Here is a 17,859-nt window from a genome sequence, read left to right as displayed (position 1 = left end):
ATTTTAGAAGATAAGCCAAGATAAGCCAGGTGTGCAGCAAACAGTTGTCTGCTGGAGGTGTATTAACTTAATATATTTGGACATTAAAATATTTCACAGCCGCTCGTCAGTGGAAATGAAGAGCACCTGCTGCTACTTCCTCTTTTATACCCTCCATTGGGTTCTCCTGGGTCCTAAAGCCTTCCCCATTACAATTGCCCCGTTTTGAAAGGTGACTACTTACTGCCAGGGCCTAAATACATTTTGGGGCAAATCATTATGGACAAGAGAGCTCTGTGAATCGCTAGTGAGAACAGCAGCAGTCTGGTTTACTGACCGTGGGAGATTAAAGGGGTTAGAATGCTTTCCTGCTGTAGTTCTTTTAGGCCGCCCCTGAACTCTTTCTGAGTCCTGCTCTAAAACATTCTCCCTATTATCAATCCAACTTTCCTCTGGCTGTTCTGGAACTATGGATACAGGGTTCAAGTTGCTCAAGCCTATGCTCCTAGTTTCACTAACAGGCTCTGGAACAGATACCGAGGGTGGCTGATCTTTGGGTGGGTTTGGAACAAGGGCGAGTACAACTCCGCCAGCCTCACTGTCATCATCTGGTGTATCTGATGTTGACTGCCGGGGTGACTCAACTACCAGCCCTGGGTCAGAGAGAGGATATTTGTCTGGAGCAGGTGCTACAATACCTGAGGGTATTACTCTCAACTCTGCCCGATTTAAGTTCTTGTCTGGACCTGAACGATCTCTAGGGCGTATTTTGTAAACCCTGCCTTCTTTGTCCATACTCTGCACAACAACATACACCATAGGATCCCAGGCATCGTGGATCTTATGGCGGCCTAAAGGAAGAGAAGGGAAGTAACTGTTGGCTGAAAATGTTTATTTCTCCTCTCTGCAGCTTCTTGGAGTTGTTCTTTCGCATGCACATAAACTGAACTTAGACGTTGTTTATGCTCCTCTACCCACTCCTGCGCAGATCTAGACATTGGTTCCGACTAGGAAGCCCCCAGTAAGAAGTCAAAGGGCAACTGGGGCTTCTGACCAAACATAAGCTTATAAGGTGAAAAGCCGGTGGACTGATGTTCTGTGGTATTGTAAGCATACAATACCTGTGGCAAGTATTGCGGCCACTTTCTTTTCTTATCAGGAGGGAGCATGCGCAACAGATCATGGAGTGTTCTGTTAAATCTCTCGCATTGTCCATTGCCCTCAGGATGATATGGTGTGGTCCTGCTTTTGTCTATGCCATACAGGTGGCACAGGCGTTTCAGCAAGTCTCCCTCAAAGCTCTTTCCCTGATCACTATGGATACGTTTAGGGACCCCATAGATATAAAACCATTTTTCAGTTAATACCCGTGCCAGTGTACTTGCCCATTGATCTACTGTAGGGTATGCTTGAGAGAACTTTGAAAATACGTCGGTGACCACAAGTACATTCTAACGCCCATCACTAGACTTGTCCAAAACACTAAAATCAATGGCAATGACTTCCAGGCAGGGGTTTAGAAGCCACCAAACCCCCCTGAATGTGCGAACTTTTGGTTTTACAGCCTTTGCCAAGACACAACGATCGCACTCCTGACAGTATTTCTCAATGTCACGTGCCATAAAGGAACACCTTTCTTCTCACCAGGCTGGTAGTGCGTCAAATGCCTTGATGCCCATGATCATCATGTAAACTTCTCAGGACCTCTGTTTGCAAGCACTGGGGTAGCAATAGTTGAAACAAAACTTGGCCATCACCAGGTGTCTGAACTTGACGATATAAGACACCTTCCTTCAGCTTGATTCTGGGCCACTGTTGCACCAACTTTTTCACTCCCTTACTTACATTACCCATTTCCTGCTTGGTAGGCAGCCTCCCTCTTTCCCAATACTGTGAAAAGGGCCAATTACCAGGTCAGCAGCTTGAAGGGATATTAGATCAGCTTTAGGTCGGGATGGAAATGCACCTATGGCTCTACACATAGCGGCAACAGCATTTCTCAGTTGAACTACATCTGTCTGATCTTGCACTTCCTGTGGAACCTTCAACCCTGGAAGCAGGCCAGATGGACTCTGTGGATGCAGTTGCTGTGACAATGCATCAGCGTTGCGATTGCTGGGACCTGACCTATATTTAATCTCAAAGTTGAACACAGCTAGTTCTGAGGCCCATCGCTGCTCTACGGCTCCCAATTTAGCAGTCTGCAAATAGCTAAGGGGATTGTTATCTGTGAACACAAACTTATTTCCCAACAAATATTCATGGAACTTTTGAGTGACAGCCCATTTTAGTGCCAAGAATTCCAACTTTCTAGAGCTATAATTAGACATATTCCTTTCACTAGGTCGCAGGCCCCGGCTAGCAAAAGCCTCTTTCCTTCTTGCTCCTGAGATAAAACTGCCCCTAACCCTGCCTGACTAGCATCTATCTCAAGGACAAAAGGTTTAGCAAAATCTGCATATGCCAATACTGGGGAACTAACCAGCAGCCTTTTTAGTGTTTGGAATGCATTCTCACATTCCTCACTCCAAAGATGACACATTGCCCCACTGGCACCACTTCTACGTTTCTTCTTGGTACCTCCCAGCTCGCCCACCAGCCGGTGGAGCGGGGCAGCATACTTGGCAAAACCTTCAACAAAATGCTGATAGTATGAGGCAAATCCCAAAAATGACTGTAGCTCTGTACAAGTAGTCGGTCGTGCCCACTCAGCCACTGCACTAATCTTAGAAGGGTCAGTCGCCACTCCAGAAGCAGATATCACATGCCCGAGGTATTGAACCTCTGGCTGGAAAAAGTGACACTTCTCCAGCTTCAACTTTAGATTGTGCTCTTTGAGCCGCGTTAAGACCAAGTCAAGATGCTCCAGATGCTGCTCAAAGGAGGATGAAAACAACAATATCATCCAGGTACAATAAAAGGGACTGGAAACTTTGATCCCCAAAAATCTGCTTCATTAGCCTCTGAAAGGTACTAGGGGCATTACAGAGCCCAAATGGCATTCGATTGAATTCGAACAGACCAAAAGGGGTACAGAAAGCAGTCTTGGCTTTGTCCTTCTCGGCCACTGGTACTTCATTATACCCACTTGCAAGGTCCAATGTAGAGAACCACTGTGCTCCCGTCAGGGCATCTAATGACTCCTCAATATGGGGTAATGGATAAGCATCTTTCCGTGTCTTGGCATTAAGCAAACTGTAATCAACACACAGCCTAATCTCTCCATTTTTCTTAAAAAACCACCACAATTGGAGAAGAATAAGGGCTACTGCTTAGACGCACTACCCCCCCGATCCAACAAATCTTTAATATGGGCTTTCACTTGTTCATACTGAAAGGGTGGGAGCCGGCGATACCGCTGTCCATTAAAGGGATCTCATGTTCCACCAATGTGGTACATCCTAAATCTCCCTCCCCATGGCTGAAAACTGAGCAATGCTTCCACAAAAGTGACACTCCTTGTTGTGACTGTTCATTGGACAAGTTAGGCCATGACAGCTCGGAAAAAATCAAGGTGCGGATGCGCCTTTACAGTCACTTCGTGCATCATTATCTGCAACGTGGGATCATCAGACTCTCCGGTAATGACAGAGTCCCCAGATGATGGAGGGTCAACCAGATGCAATTCACCTAGTTGTGTACAGGGCGGTAACCAAACATCCTCAATTCCCACATTAACCACCGGAATGTCAACAACACCCTGTTCAACAGAAAGGAGGGCCGGAGAAACCAAGATGCCCTCTGGAAGGGGATTACCTGTCGCTATGGGCTCCAGGAGCACGGATGGAAGATTAATGTTAGCAGCAGAGGGGCAGCTAGTACGTATCCATTTCAACGAACCAGCAGGGACACAAATAGCTCGACCGTGGACTTTTGCTTTACCCAAATACCTGGATGTATTCAAAGCCTCAATGCGCTGACACTTGTGAAGTGTCTCATTCCACGTCTTACTGGCATTTTCAAGGGCAGGAGACGAGGGCCAAACTGCTCAAAGAGTAGGTGGTAACAACGGCTAGGGCTGGGCCATATTATACCGTTCACGGTAATACCGGTATAATGTTAGGCAACGATAGGAAAATGAAATATCGCGATACAATATGAGTAAAACGCGCATGCGCAGTGCCTTTGTTTTCATACGCACATGGCCGATTGTTGAGTGAAACAGATGAACCAGAATTGGTTTGTAAAAATGGTGCAACTTCAGTGATGTGGAACTGGTTTGGTGTTTGTCCGTCAGATACACGACAAAGCACATTTCTTTGCAGAACATGCAAGCGGCCGTCGTTATTGTCATATTTGTCGGACGAAGATGCTCTTGGGAGTAATCTGGGTCCTAAACCCCCCTCTTCAGGTCGAACGAACACTGCAGCATCTCTGAGAGTTAAAAACTGTCTAAATTCTTTCATCTTTAATAAAACGATCAGCATTGCTGCTTTACCAGGTGTAACTATGAAGTTTCCAGGCATCCATGAAAACAAAATGTATTACATTTAACGGAGTTAGAAGGTAGCAGGAAGCTAGCAGAAGTTAGCTCGCTAGTTTCGCTAGTTACCCAAGCATGATGTAGCATGCTCTGACTGAGAGATTTCTGAGAAGAAAAAAAAAAAACAAACACCTTATATAGAGAATTCATTAAAAAGAGAACCACAGAATCTGAAAAGAAATAGAAAACGTATAAAAATAAATTAACATAATGAGAACTTGTAAAAAAAAGAATACTTCATCAAGAAGTTAGAAGATAATAAAGATAGCATGAAAGGGATATGGATGGTATTAAATAGTATAATAAAAAATGGACCAAGGACTAATGACTACCCTGGGTATTTTATGGAAGGGACAAATACTATTAGTAAAATGAACTAAGTAGTAAATGGATTCAATGAATTTTTTGTAAATATTAGGGCCAAAACTGGCTGCGGAAATAAAGGTTGGTATGATAGAAAGGGAGACTGGAGGAAACATTGAAAGGAATGCAAGTTCAATGTTTTTAAGAGCAGTGGAAGAGAAGGAGATATATGATATTGTCAGTGGACTTTAGAACAAAACGAGTACTGACTGTCATGATATTGATATGGTAAAGGTAAAGAGAGTAATTGATGGTATTGTAAAACCACTACAATATATTTTTAATTTGTCTTTCCAGGAAGGGGTTTTTCCACAAAAAATGAAAGTTGCAAAAATTATCCCCATTTATAAATCAGGTGAAAAGCATTGTTTTACAAATTATAGACCAGTGTCGGTACTCTCCCAGTTTTCTAAGATACTGGAAAAACTATTTCTAAAAAGATTTGATAGCTTTGTGGATAAACATGATTTGTTGGCAAATTGCCAGTATGGGTTTAGAAATAATAGATCAACAGTTTTGGCATTGATGGATTTAATGGAATGTATGGATAACAAGAAGTATGCACTAGGAGTCTTTCAAAAAAAAAAAAAAAAAAAAAAGCATTTGATACTGTTGACCACGAAATTCTAAAAATCAAACTGGAAAAATATGGGTTCAGGGGTGTGGTACTGGATTGGATAAACAGCTGTGTGATGAATCGACAGCAATATGTACAAATAAATGAGTTTAAATCTAAATTGATGGATATTGAATGTGGAGTACCTCAAGGATCAGTATTAGGTCCGAAAATGTTTATTATGTATATAAATGATATTTGTAAAGTATCGAAGATACTGAAGTTTGTAATTTTTGCAGATGATACCAATATACTTTGTTCAGGTGCGGAATTTCAACAGGTTTTGGAGGTGATCACACAGGACTTAAAGATATTAAAGAAGTGGTTTGATAGAAACAAATTGTCCTTAAATTTAAATAAAACAAAATTTATGTTATTCGGAAACTATAAGAAAAACATTAACATTGAAATTTGTGTCGATAATATATATCTAGAAAGGGTTAATGCCATACAATTTCTTGGTGTGATCATTGATCAAAAGGCCTGTTGGAAATCACACATCACTTATGTGAAGGGAAAGTTAGCACAGGGCATTGCTGTCTTGGGGAAAGTAAAACAATTTCTGGATAGGAAAACATTGTATATGTTATATTGTGCTTTGCTATTACCATACATGAGTTAGTGTAGAGGTTTGGGGAAATACATATAAAAGTAATATTCAGACTAATCATAATGCAGAAAAGGGCCATTAGACTAATAAATCAGGAGGGGTATAGGGCTCACACAAATGCACTCTTTATTAGGACGCAAGCTATAAAATTCCAGGATCTGGTGAAGTTTAAAACAGTGCAAATAATATATAAAGGTAAGGAAAGGGATGCTCCCAATCGAAATAAGTAAATTGTTCTTAGAAAGAGAAGGGAGGTATAATTTTAGAGGGAAGTGGAATTTAAAAATACAAAGAGTAAGAACAACATTGAAAAGGATGTCTATTTCAATAGCGGGGGTTAAATTCTGGAATGAGTTAAAGAAATAAAAGGTCAGTAGTGATATAAACCAGTTTAAAATAAAACTCAAAAAAAGAAATATTAAATAAGTATAAGAATGAAGAAAATGAAATTAACCCGAGACAGCAGTCAAACTCATGTTTATTTTCTTCTGCAAATTAGCAAATCTAAATATAGTTTTAGTTGAACATGTGAAAATATTTTTTGAGATGTTATGTTCTAAGTTGAAGGCATTGTATACGTTTTTGTTGTTCATATTTAGATGAGGATGTAAACCTGAGGGGGTCGGGCTAAATAAGTATATACTTCTGCCTACTCCTTTTCAAACAACTGTATGGAATGATTTTATGAAACGTTGGTGAATGTATATATTTGAAATAAAAAAATAAAAAATAAAAAAAAGAACTGAACTGAATATTGCACCAGCCCAGGGAAAAGAAAAAAAAAGAATTTTTTTTTTTTTTTTTTTTTAAAGGTGACCCGACTAAAACCAAAAACGCAACAAAAAGGAGGAAAAAACAGTGACAAATTCACATGTGCAGCCTGCCCTGTAGGAGGCAATACAATATAAATTCGATTATAGTGCATTATACTTTTTTTAATGTCTAAATATATTAAGTTAATATTAGTGATGTGACGTTCTGTATAGAGGCTTCTAAGCGTGTATTGAGTAATGGAGGGGGCGTTTCCGCGAAGCGCGTATCGAGGCTTGCTTCATTTATGGGAGGAGCTGAAAATGATGACGTCCGAAGCCTCGCTGCCCGGCTGTACCACGTGACTGGTTCAGGAAGCGGTTCGAACTTTGCCGCGAGCTATGACAGCGATATAAACCCCTCAGACCCCATTCAAAATGTGGGCGTTTGATGGAGAGTTGCGGTTAGTGAGAGTTAGAGACAGTTTGGAAAAAAAAAGAAATCGCCTACGACCTGCCACAGTGGAGAAACTGTTGTTTTTAAATAAAAACCAATGATGTGTCCCCTAAACACTAATCACTGTCCTTGCCTCGATGTTACAAAAGCACAACCACTGTCCACACCTCACCTCACAGTATATGATCATTTCCATTTTAGGCATTTCCAAATAATCATTTTCCATACTGCCAGCATAAATATACACAGTATACTGTCATCACTACAATATAGATGTTTTACACACTCCTTTTGTTGTTGACATTTTGTAACAAACCTTTTGGGTTATAGCACCACTAGGGGGGGGGAGGAGTCTCCTAGGGGGTGTGTGAGTATAGCGTGGCAGCCATTACAGGCTGCTCGTGTTCTGTTCTCAGGATAGACCTCACCATTGTAACGGCCTGGCACCGGCGACTACCGATCCCCGCACATGTATGTACGGACAGTGTAGAGCCGTGGAGACCTGGCTTGTATGGTCTTATGTTGCTGACAAGGAATAAAGGTCTGTTGTTTAATTTAACTGACTGGCTCCGTGTTATCCGGCTAACCTCCACACCACATGCCCGCTGGACCGGCTAGCCGCTCCTTCCTCGCCAGACTGCTGTTACAATTTACAGGCTGTGTGCAAAATGCCACACTCTTCAAATTCATGCTAACTAATATTTTTATGTCCAGTAGGTGTCCTGCTAGAGGAAATGAAGCTTCAAGAAGCTTCGCGTTGGGGTGAACCAATTGGATGAAAAGCTTCAGTGCTTCATGAGGCTTCATCTGCCCATCACTAGTTAATATACCTCCAGCAGACAACTGTTTGCTGTACACCTGGCTTACCTTGGCTTATCTTCTAAAATCACTACTAAAAACATAAAATACAATAAACATCAAATACATTTCAACATATAAAAAAATAAAATAAAAAAAAGCACTAAAAGAAAAACAGCCTGTACCTCGAACCTCTGCTGTAGAGGTTTAAAACAACTGTTTGTGTAGCAGACAATTAAAACTTCTCAGGCTCTTCACCTACTCACGCAACCATTGTTCACAGCCGCTCATCAGTGGAAATGAAGAGCACCTGTTGCTACTTCCTCTTTTATACCCTCCATTGGGTCCTCCTGGGTCCTAAAGCCTTCCCCATTACATTTGCGGCAAAATTATCCACACCCACCGCCGCGCTATGAATTGTGGGATATATGGGACCACGAAGCGTGCACCGGACCACGCTTGATATTTGGGGAAATCGGCGCATTTGGAGTACACTTCGAATTGGGACAGCTGTCGTCGTGTGGCAGTGACGTAATCGCACTTAAAATGCGTACTTCAAGCGTGCAGACCCTGAATTGGGACACAGCCTGTGTCTGTAAGTTCAGTCTGTGTTATGTTTCCTGTTTTACTTTGAAAGTCCGTGTCTCATGTAAATGCATCTGGTTGTGCTTCCTTTGTCTCGTTAGGCCTGATTTGCCCCAGCTGTGTTTCCCTCCTGTTGCACATTCCCTGATTGCTCCCTCTGTGTATTTAAGCCCTGTGTTTCAGTTTGTTGCTGTTGTGATCTACCCTTATCTAGCTGTGTTTCTGTCTGTGTAAGTGTATTTTGGATTCCTAGTTTTGGTACCTAGTGATGGTGAGATGAAACCTCATGATGAACTGAATAGGGCTGGGCGATATGACCCAAAGTTCATATCTCGATATTTTTTTTAGCTGGATGGCGATATAAGATATATATCTCGATTTATTTTTTTATTTTTATTTTTTTTAAAGCCATAAGTTAAGAACAAAAAGAGAGTTCTTAGTTACACTGTGTCCCAGCTGTCACACGGGCACTTTTATTTACATACAGCGTAGATGTACATGAAGAAATTACTCAAAAATAAATTATCAGCATTTATTAAGTAATCATGGTCCATAAATAAAAGAAAACAATGTTGTTTTTGTGCATAACAAAAAGCTCACAATTGTGCAGTCAAAATGTAAACTAACAGACGCTGAGCATAATAACAAAGAGACAGATTTCACAGCTGCACGTCTCTGAACAGGTGCCATTTGTGGTCCTTATAGACACACAGTACGTATCACTCCGCGAGGCTCCTCCTCGGTAGCCGTAATCCTCCGACAATCCATCAAGCGGTGCAGCTCCGTAGCTTAGCAAAGTCATATTAAAACATTTTTTGACAGATTGCTGAGCGCTGTGTACCACATAAAATCGGTTCGCGGTCAGTAAGCACAACCAGAATTCATACATAAGGCGCACTGTCGATTTTTGAGAAAATGAAAGGATTTTAGGCCGTGCAGCCCCTCCGGGCTGCATGTCGTTAGCGCGGTTAGCTCGCTAACACTTTGACGCCGCCCAGCCCCACGCATGGTAACTCGCTAACGGAGATCTTCCGCTTTCATCTTGTCATTGCCTGCAGGTGAAGCTATGGGGGAGGCGGAGTTGTGTTCAGTGAAGGAGAGGCGAGGCCGAGTAACGTTGCGTAGAGACAAAAGTGGACGAAAGAGAGGCAAACCTGCGGCTCCACAAGTATAATTATAACGTAACATAGACTATATCTATGAATATAGACTATATATGTGAAAATATATATATATACATATATATATATATATATATATATATATGAAAATATATATATATGAAAATATATATATATGAAAATATATCGATATTTAAAAAAAAACTCGATATATCGCCCAGCCCTAGAACTGAAGCTTTCCACCCAATTGGTCGACCAATGGTTCGAAGCATTGTGATGATTCATTTACTCTACTGCGCCATCAAGTGGACAATTCAAGTGAAGCGGGCTCTGTGATTATAATGATGTGTAAACCTCTAAACTGAATAAATAAATTGTTTTCTTGGTTATTTATCCCGAATATTGTCTCAGTATGTGTGATTCAAAAGAGAAAGTGGAAAGTAGCAGGACAGCGTTTTGGTATGATTGTGTAACTGTTAGCCTCAGACAGTCAGTCAATAGTATAATTCAGATCATAGATCAGTACATTTGCATATTTGTATAACAATAAAACAAAGCTGACACTTTCGAGACTTTATCTAATGTGTAAGCATCACAGCAGATGCCTTTGTGTCAACATAGCTGAGGCTAAAACGGAAAAACGATTTTATAAAAATATTCAGCAGTAAATCAAAACCGAAGGAAAACCATTAATCAACAAATGAACATTACCTGATGCTGCTGAATTGAAGCAGAGCAAATAGAGGTTTTATTAGAGACACACCTTAACGTTTTGCAATTTTGCATAATGTTAAAAATTTTAAATTATTTTAGTAGCCTATTGAACGGCAGAAATTAGGTTTTCTTTTCAGAAGTATTTAAATGGGAAAGAACAGCGGCTGACAAACAACGGAGGTCTTATGCGTAACAAACAAGCGAATAATGCAGAAAACAGATTTTTAGACGGGAAACTGTTCTTGAAGTACACTGTGTGTGTGTGTTTGTGTGTGTGTGTGTGTTTGTGTGTGTGTGTGTGTGTGAGAGAGAGAGAGAGAGAGAGAGAGAGAGAGAGAGAGAGAGAGAGTGTGTGTGTGTGTGTGTGTGTGTGTGTGTGTGAGAGAGAAAGCTGTGCATGAAGTGTGATTTTATCCTGGTGAAAGCAAAACAGCAAAAGTCAGAGGAAATTCATGACGATGTTTATGTGAAGCGTAGTTTGGATCTCCTTTTTCCGCTGGTTCGGTCAATATTGTTTGAAGAGAAATAAAACCTGCAGCTTCAGAATCAGCGCAAAAAAGGCGTAAACACGAAGCACGGACCCGCCGACGGATCAGAATCAGTGAACTGTCGGCTTTCAGCCCCGACCGTGTCCGTGCTGTCTGGTGAGAAAGGCGACATCTCACTGATTCTGATCCGTCAGCGGTCCGCGCTTTGTGTTTACGTCTTTGTGCAGTATCGGTGTACCTCCTCTCATTTACTGTTTTAGCTGTTTGGTGGTGGTTGAAATGTAATAATATTTATATTAAAAATCGATTCAGGATGTTAATGAATCGATATCACGTTATCCAAGCTAGAATCGATTTTAATCGATAATCAAAACCCGCTCCTAGTACCTGTGTAATCATGCTTATGTACATCTGGATAATGACACAAACTAGTGTTTGGTGTTTCACTTTTTAATAAACTAAAAGACAGAAATCAGATTATAGGATGTGTAGTGTTGTTTATTTATATTTTGGTGTTTATCATTTGTGATATTTATTACTGTGTGCATACTTTATTAGGAGAGACAAAATTAAAAAAAAAACCCATCTCTTCCTTGCTGGTTCCATCGAATATGAAATGCACAAGTAACTATGTAGCACATACGTAATCCAATTCCACAACACAGTGTGATGGGGAATCAGCTGTTTTTCTGCCCATTTTATTTCGAATCTGGCGCGAACCGGTGAACCAGTCCCTGAATCAGTCACGTGGTACGGACTGCCCGCGAGGCCTCGAACGTCACTGCATACGTAATCAAAGCAAGCCTCGATACGCGCTTCACAAAAAAACGCCCCGAGATTACCCGACACACGATTCGACGCTTCGACACACAGGACACATCACTATTGGTACCCTTTTGAGTTCAGTATTAAAGCTGTTTTGAGTTCAAGTTCCACCTCCGAGTGTCTGCACACTGGGTCCTCCTACTACCACTCCTGCCTGCACACAGCTGTTTCATAACAAATTCCTATGTACGTAGTTAGAGTGTACTTCTCGAATTCTGTAAAACATTTTTTTCAAAAGGAATACAAGACGGCCTGTTTTAGGATGTAAAAAAAGCCTCATAGCAGTGAAAGTAACCATATGGTTCCCTCACCACTGCTTATAAAGACAAATAATTGCTTAACTGCACATTAATCTTTATTTAATATCTTTATTGACTTGAGACAACTTTTAAATTATGTATAGTCCAGTATTTACTTGACATGTCACACAACTACATTAGGAAAATAACACATATAACAAGACGTTATGATTTTTCTGGTTTGCATTAATCTGTCGTCATTGTATAATCTAACAGTATGAAAACATCTCATCACTATTTCTCACCTTTTCAATGTACTGACTATATTAACTGATATATTTGTAACATGCATCATGAATGAAGGTACAATTATTCTAACTCAAAAACCTTTAACTGGTAGTGTAAAGTGTTGGCCAGGTTCCCATTGTTCTTGGAATTTCTAATTTTGGACTCACTCATATACCTGAATAACGGTTCATTTTTGTTTAACCCTGTCTGTGGAGTCTGCTTTGGATTATTTCTCCTGTTTACTTTGACACACATGTATCTAAGTGTCATAAGATGGAAAGGTAAGTACAGATATATCAAATTTTTACTTAAGTACAGTACTTAATTCATTTTGGAACAGAGAAAGTTCCTTTTCTGCTGGCAGTTTCTTATGCCGTAGGGTGAACTACCATTCTTCTCGAGGATGCCACAGAGGCCCTCGGTCGGGCATTTTGGGATATCCTCATATTGCATTTCTTCTCCACCCACCCACAGCCACTCACCAGCCAGGTTACACAGGCCTGTCCACACCTGCCAACAGTAAACAAAGAGAAACAAATAAAGTTACAGTAAGTATAGTTATGAGTCTCTCACCAACACAAACGCATGCAGAAAACTGCCCAACCTCATCAGTGGTAGCCTCTTTTGCGGTCTCTCGTGCAGTGGTGTAGTCATCTGGAGTGATCAGGGAGGCCAGGTCATAGCCGTGGTTCCTGTATGAAGAGGCTGGATCTTCTGTGACCGCTCCATCCAGAGACCTGCAGTGTTCTAATGCCTCCTCCCATGTTTTATTCTCCTTCACCAGAATCAACTTTTCCTCATAACATAGGAAAGTTTTTTTTTCATCACACTCCTCGCTTTCCCATTTTCCGTCGCTTTTTCTGTTCACACAGTTTTCATCCTCTTCTGGTGCTGCAAGGAGTCGAAGTACAATAGAGAAAAAAGAATGGGATGGATTTCAGAGATGTTTTAAAGGTCTATTCAACTAGATTCAGTATCAAATCATTTTACCAGTACAGTGTTTATGTGTGTAACAAACCCTCCTTGCTGAAGTTCCAGCTGAAACAGTTGGTTTGGGACTTCATGAAACTCATTACAGTCAACACTGTGGTAGACAACACTGCTCCACACTGTAAATCTGATCCTTTCTCACCACTCAAATTGTTGAATGCTCAAAATTTCTCAAACTGATTTCAGGTCACAATGCAAATAAGTTTGGAATAATTACCAGTAAGTTTGGTCTTGTAACATCTAAGGAGTATGAGAATTTACCGCGATCCCATGGTGTGAAGATGGCTATTTCGTCTCCTCTGGACCATTTCCATGGACTTGTTGCATTCTTCCGGGACAAACCGATCCATCCAGAGTGCTGTAGAGCTTTATTCTCTTCTGCAGTTCTCACTCGGACCAAGTCAGTGTGGTTCTTCCTGCAGAATGCTACTGCCTCTTCCCAGGTATACTCGTAAGGGTTATTATAAAACTTGATGTCCAGCAGATGTCCACACACGGGGAAAAGAATGAGCAAGAGGGCAACGTGCTTCGTCATTGTGTTTTTCACAGGAGAAAAGTGGACAAAAAGCCTGCACAGACAGGACACAGAACAGAAATTTTATAGTGAGGAAGAGCAGCGTCTACTGTGTCCACATAATGCTCTACTGATAAATGCTGGGAACAATAAACTCTTCATTAAACACAACTAGAGTAAATTGCACAGATATAGGTGCTTGTGTGTTTAAAGAAATCAATAAAACATTTCAAATTTCAAGTGAAATGTCCTATTATTTAAAAAGAAAAGAACACAAAACAATAGAAATACTAATTTAAATAAATTGTTGTAATGACATTTACAAAATAAGAGTGCGAGTGAGATCAAACTGAATAGTGAGATAGCTTTTGTTTTTTGTTCTTCTTTGGCGGATCATACACTGTGTTCAGTGTCTGATCCCTTTGTCACGATCCTGGGTCATCTGACCCAGCATATTGAGTTTTAGTTTATTTTGATGTTTAAAGAGCACTAACAGTGTAGACCAGTCTAAATGGATCTTTGATGACAAATTGTCATGGTCCCTGTGCCCCGCTGGTCGATACTCTATTGGGCAATATGTTTGTGGTTTGTTTGCTCTCTCTCACTCTCTCTCTCGCCGCGGCGACGCTCATTGCGGGCTCCCGCTGCTAGCCCACACACCTGCTCATCACCGCACCAGCCACTGATCCCAGCTGATTACTGCACCACTTAGATGGCGAGTCTGCACTAGTCTTCGCTGGATCGTTGAGCTATCAGCGTCAGTTAAACTTGTGTATCTGCCAACCTGTATCTTGAGAGCCTCTTGTAATTATCCCTACTAACCCTTTGATGACATAAATAGCATTTTGGTTATTTCAGGTTAATTCCTCTATAAACGGCTGTTTCAAAAATGTAGATATAATAACTCTTTAGCAATTAAGTGTCATGATCTGTCTTGGTTCTGCGTCTCGTTAGTTAGACTATGTTGAGTTGTGTGACACCAAGTACTTTCAGACACTACAGTGACTGTGGTCCAGTTTATACAGGAATACTTCTTTAATGAGCTGCCTTTTTTAATTATTATTTTTTTTATCTATACTTGATCCTATATCTATGTGACAGTTTAATTAATCATGGTTTTCAATCACTGACATGAAAACAGGAGTTAAACCAATTCAGTTCTCTTTCAGTTGAGCTGTGTTTATTGTCACTTTGCTCACTACATATTTTGTCAGCTATAAATTTTACTACTATTTGCTGTCAGTCAGTGTAAAACATTACAACAAAATCAAAATCAGACAAAGACGTAATGTGTTAACCTAAGTCTCAGATGGTTGTTTTAGTGAAATTGCTCTAAAATGACTAAAGAAAAAATAGAGAATGAGTTGTACATGCATACATGCTAGTCTCAGGAAGTTAAACTGCTTTTAACATAATGTTTCAGCAGATTTAAACTGAAATCAGCCAAACTTACGTGGCTATAACACTGTTTTCTCTTAATCTCTTTATAAATATTAGTCTCTCCCATTCATTCCTCAGACCTGTTTGTACAGCAGCACTTACCTTGGTAGATGTTAGCAGGGAAGCTTTGAAATTCACTCCGGTTATGATCCCTCTGCAACAAGTCTGAAAAGATACCAGTGGTGATTCAGAGCTTCATGCAAAACCTGCCATCTATGTCCCAACTAAATTGATGGATAGCTCTGGTGTGGCACCCCCCCCCCAAGTCATTTAAATCAGAAGCAAAGCAGCAGCATTCAAATTCAATTTGTTCTGGATATTTACTTAGTCCCTTTCTAGAGCCTTCAGGGATCGTGTACATGCAAACCACCACAACCTACTGACAGAAAACTGTCAAAGGTGAGGATTTTTGTGTTTGAGTGTTGTTGAAATAGCGTGAAAGACGACACATATGCCTTAAAAAAATTTCTGAAACGTTAGTGTACAAACATTGTTTTAATATTTGTGTTTGTATAATATATGCACACCATATTTTCAATTGTTTAATCTTTAAAAAAAATATATATGTAAATATAAATAACAGTGAATACAGCAGCTTCAGAGAAAGACAAAGTTGGTAAACCACAATTAGCAGGACGTCCCGCACTTTCTCCATTCAAGGTTTACAACCTTTAACTGCCTCATTAATTTAATAAGTTTACCTTAACTTATACACTGCTCAAAAGAATTAACTCATTCACTGCCAGCCATTGGCAGTGAATGAGTTAAACCCATTGACTCATTCACTGCCATTGACGGCTATAGACGTCAATGGCAGTGAATGAGTTAATTATAGTACCAAGTGATTTAAACTTCAGTGATATTGATCTGGTTAATTAAGTAGCAGAGGGGGTTGTTAATCAGTTTCAGTTGCTTTGTTGTTAATGAAATTAACAACAGGTGCACTAGAGGGGCAACAATGAGACAGCCCACAAAACAGGAAAGGTTTTACAGGTGGAGGCCACATTTTTACCTCCTCATCTTTTCTTACTGTTTTTTCATTAGTTTTGCATTTAGCTGCTGGTAGCATAAGATAATACCTGGACCCTACAGAGGTTTCACAGATGAGTCTCCTCCAGGATGGCACATCAACAAGTGCCATTGCTAGAAGATTTCCTGTGTTTTCCAGCACAGTCTCAAAAGCATGGAGGAGATTCCAGGAGACGGACAGGGACTCTAGGAGAGCTGGAGTGCTGAGCAGGGTGAGCACTGCCAGGGCTTCAAAATGACCTCCAGTAGGCCACTGGTGTGAATGTCTCTGATGAAAAAAATCATAGAATAGCAGAATTGCAGGCCTTGCTACAGGCTTTGCAACGGCAGCCTCACTGCATTCGGAATCAAGACGAAATCTTTGGACCCACTGTTAGACCCTACATTGGTTCAGTGGGCTACAGTGGTGAGAGTATGCAGGCAGCTTGTGCAGGATGAAGGGATCTAAATCCCACAGAATACCGCTGGGACATTACGTTTTGGGCCAGGTTGCATCTCAGACTGTCCAGGATCTCAGTGATGCCCTGGTCCAGATCTGGGAGGCGATTCCCCAGGACACAATCCATCATCTTATTAGGAGCATGCCCCAATGTTGCCAGACATGCATACAGACATGTGAAGGCCAAACAAACTACTTAGTAACATTTTGAGTTACTGTAGTGAAGTTTCGGTGAAATAGACTAGCCTGCTCTATTATTTCTTACTTTGATTTGTGGGTTTTCTTTTAGTTTAGAGCTCTGTAGGGTGACCATTTTCATTTCCATTCAATGATTTGTTATCCTTTCATTGCTAAAAAATTACCCCGTCGATATTATTTTAGATATCCAGCAAGAGTTGTTTCACCACTGAGATCTGATGTGTTTTAAAGTTTTTTTGTTTTGTTTTGTTTTTACAAACATCATGATCACTATCACCAGTTTGAATGTTTAGTTCACATGATTCAAATCCTTCCATGCCTCAGTGTCACTACAGTAGACATATTTTTTCCCCATTAACCTTGCTTTGTTATTCAACCAAATTAGTTTATTTCCATTTGTTTTTATGTGTGACGGGATGAAAACTTTGTTCTCTACATTCAGAAGGTGTATTCACTAGCCTGTGAGTATACTCGGTTGCTTGCTAACTTAATTTTCACTCTTACGTACAGTAAATATGTTATGCAACTTAGCCTAAAATGACGTGACAAGAACATGATATGTGAAGTACGTTCAAAGATGGATTCCACTTTTGCTGTGTTTTCCTAAATGTGAATATATGAGTGTCATCACTACTGCTTGGAGGTGACATAAGAGTGTGGTGGAGTGAGGTTGGTGGTTTGGCTGCAGGGAAGGAGTTGAGCAGTAGGTTCAGGGCGTGGTGGTAGGGAAGGCAGGGTTTTGCAGCTGGTGAGAATCTTCTAGTTATGCCTTTCCTATTTCAGTAGCGGCCAGGCCGGAGAGGGGGAGGAGGAGGAAGAGGAGGAGAGCAGCTGCAGCAGAGAGACGGAACTGGGAGCGCTGCAAAGTGCCTTACTATAAGAAGCACCAATCACAGAAACAGTGAGAACAAAATAAAAAGGCTGAAATTGAGAT

The 17,859-nt window shown here is 40.7% G+C and overlaps 1 protein-coding gene across 1 annotated transcript; it reads right to left on the bottom strand.

Moving 5' to 3' along the window:
* Positions 1–12,142: 12,142 nt before the first annotated feature.
* LOC113017864 (macrophage mannose receptor 1-like) lies at positions 12,143–15,494 on the bottom strand. Its single transcript, XM_026160971.2, has 4 exons — positions 15,362–15,494; positions 13,567–13,874; positions 12,920–13,206; positions 12,143–12,825 (listed from the first exon to the last, which is right to left on the bottom strand). The coding sequence occupies exons 2-4, from the start codon at positions 13,838–13,840 to the stop codon at positions 12,637–12,639; spliced, it is 750 nt and encodes a 249-aa protein (XP_026016756.2). The 5' UTR covers positions 13,841–13,874; positions 15,362–15,494; the 3' UTR covers positions 12,143–12,636.
* Between the last annotated feature and the right edge of the window lie 2,365 nt (positions 15,495–17,859).

The sequence above is a fragment of the Astatotilapia calliptera genome, chromosome 23, assembly GCF_964374335.1.
Source record: "Astatotilapia calliptera chromosome 23, fAstCal68.1, whole genome shotgun sequence".
In the NCBI taxonomy this organism is placed as follows: Eukaryota; Metazoa; Chordata; class Actinopteri; order Cichliformes; family Cichlidae; genus Astatotilapia; species Astatotilapia calliptera.
This window is presented reverse-complemented; position numbering and strand designations above follow the sequence as displayed.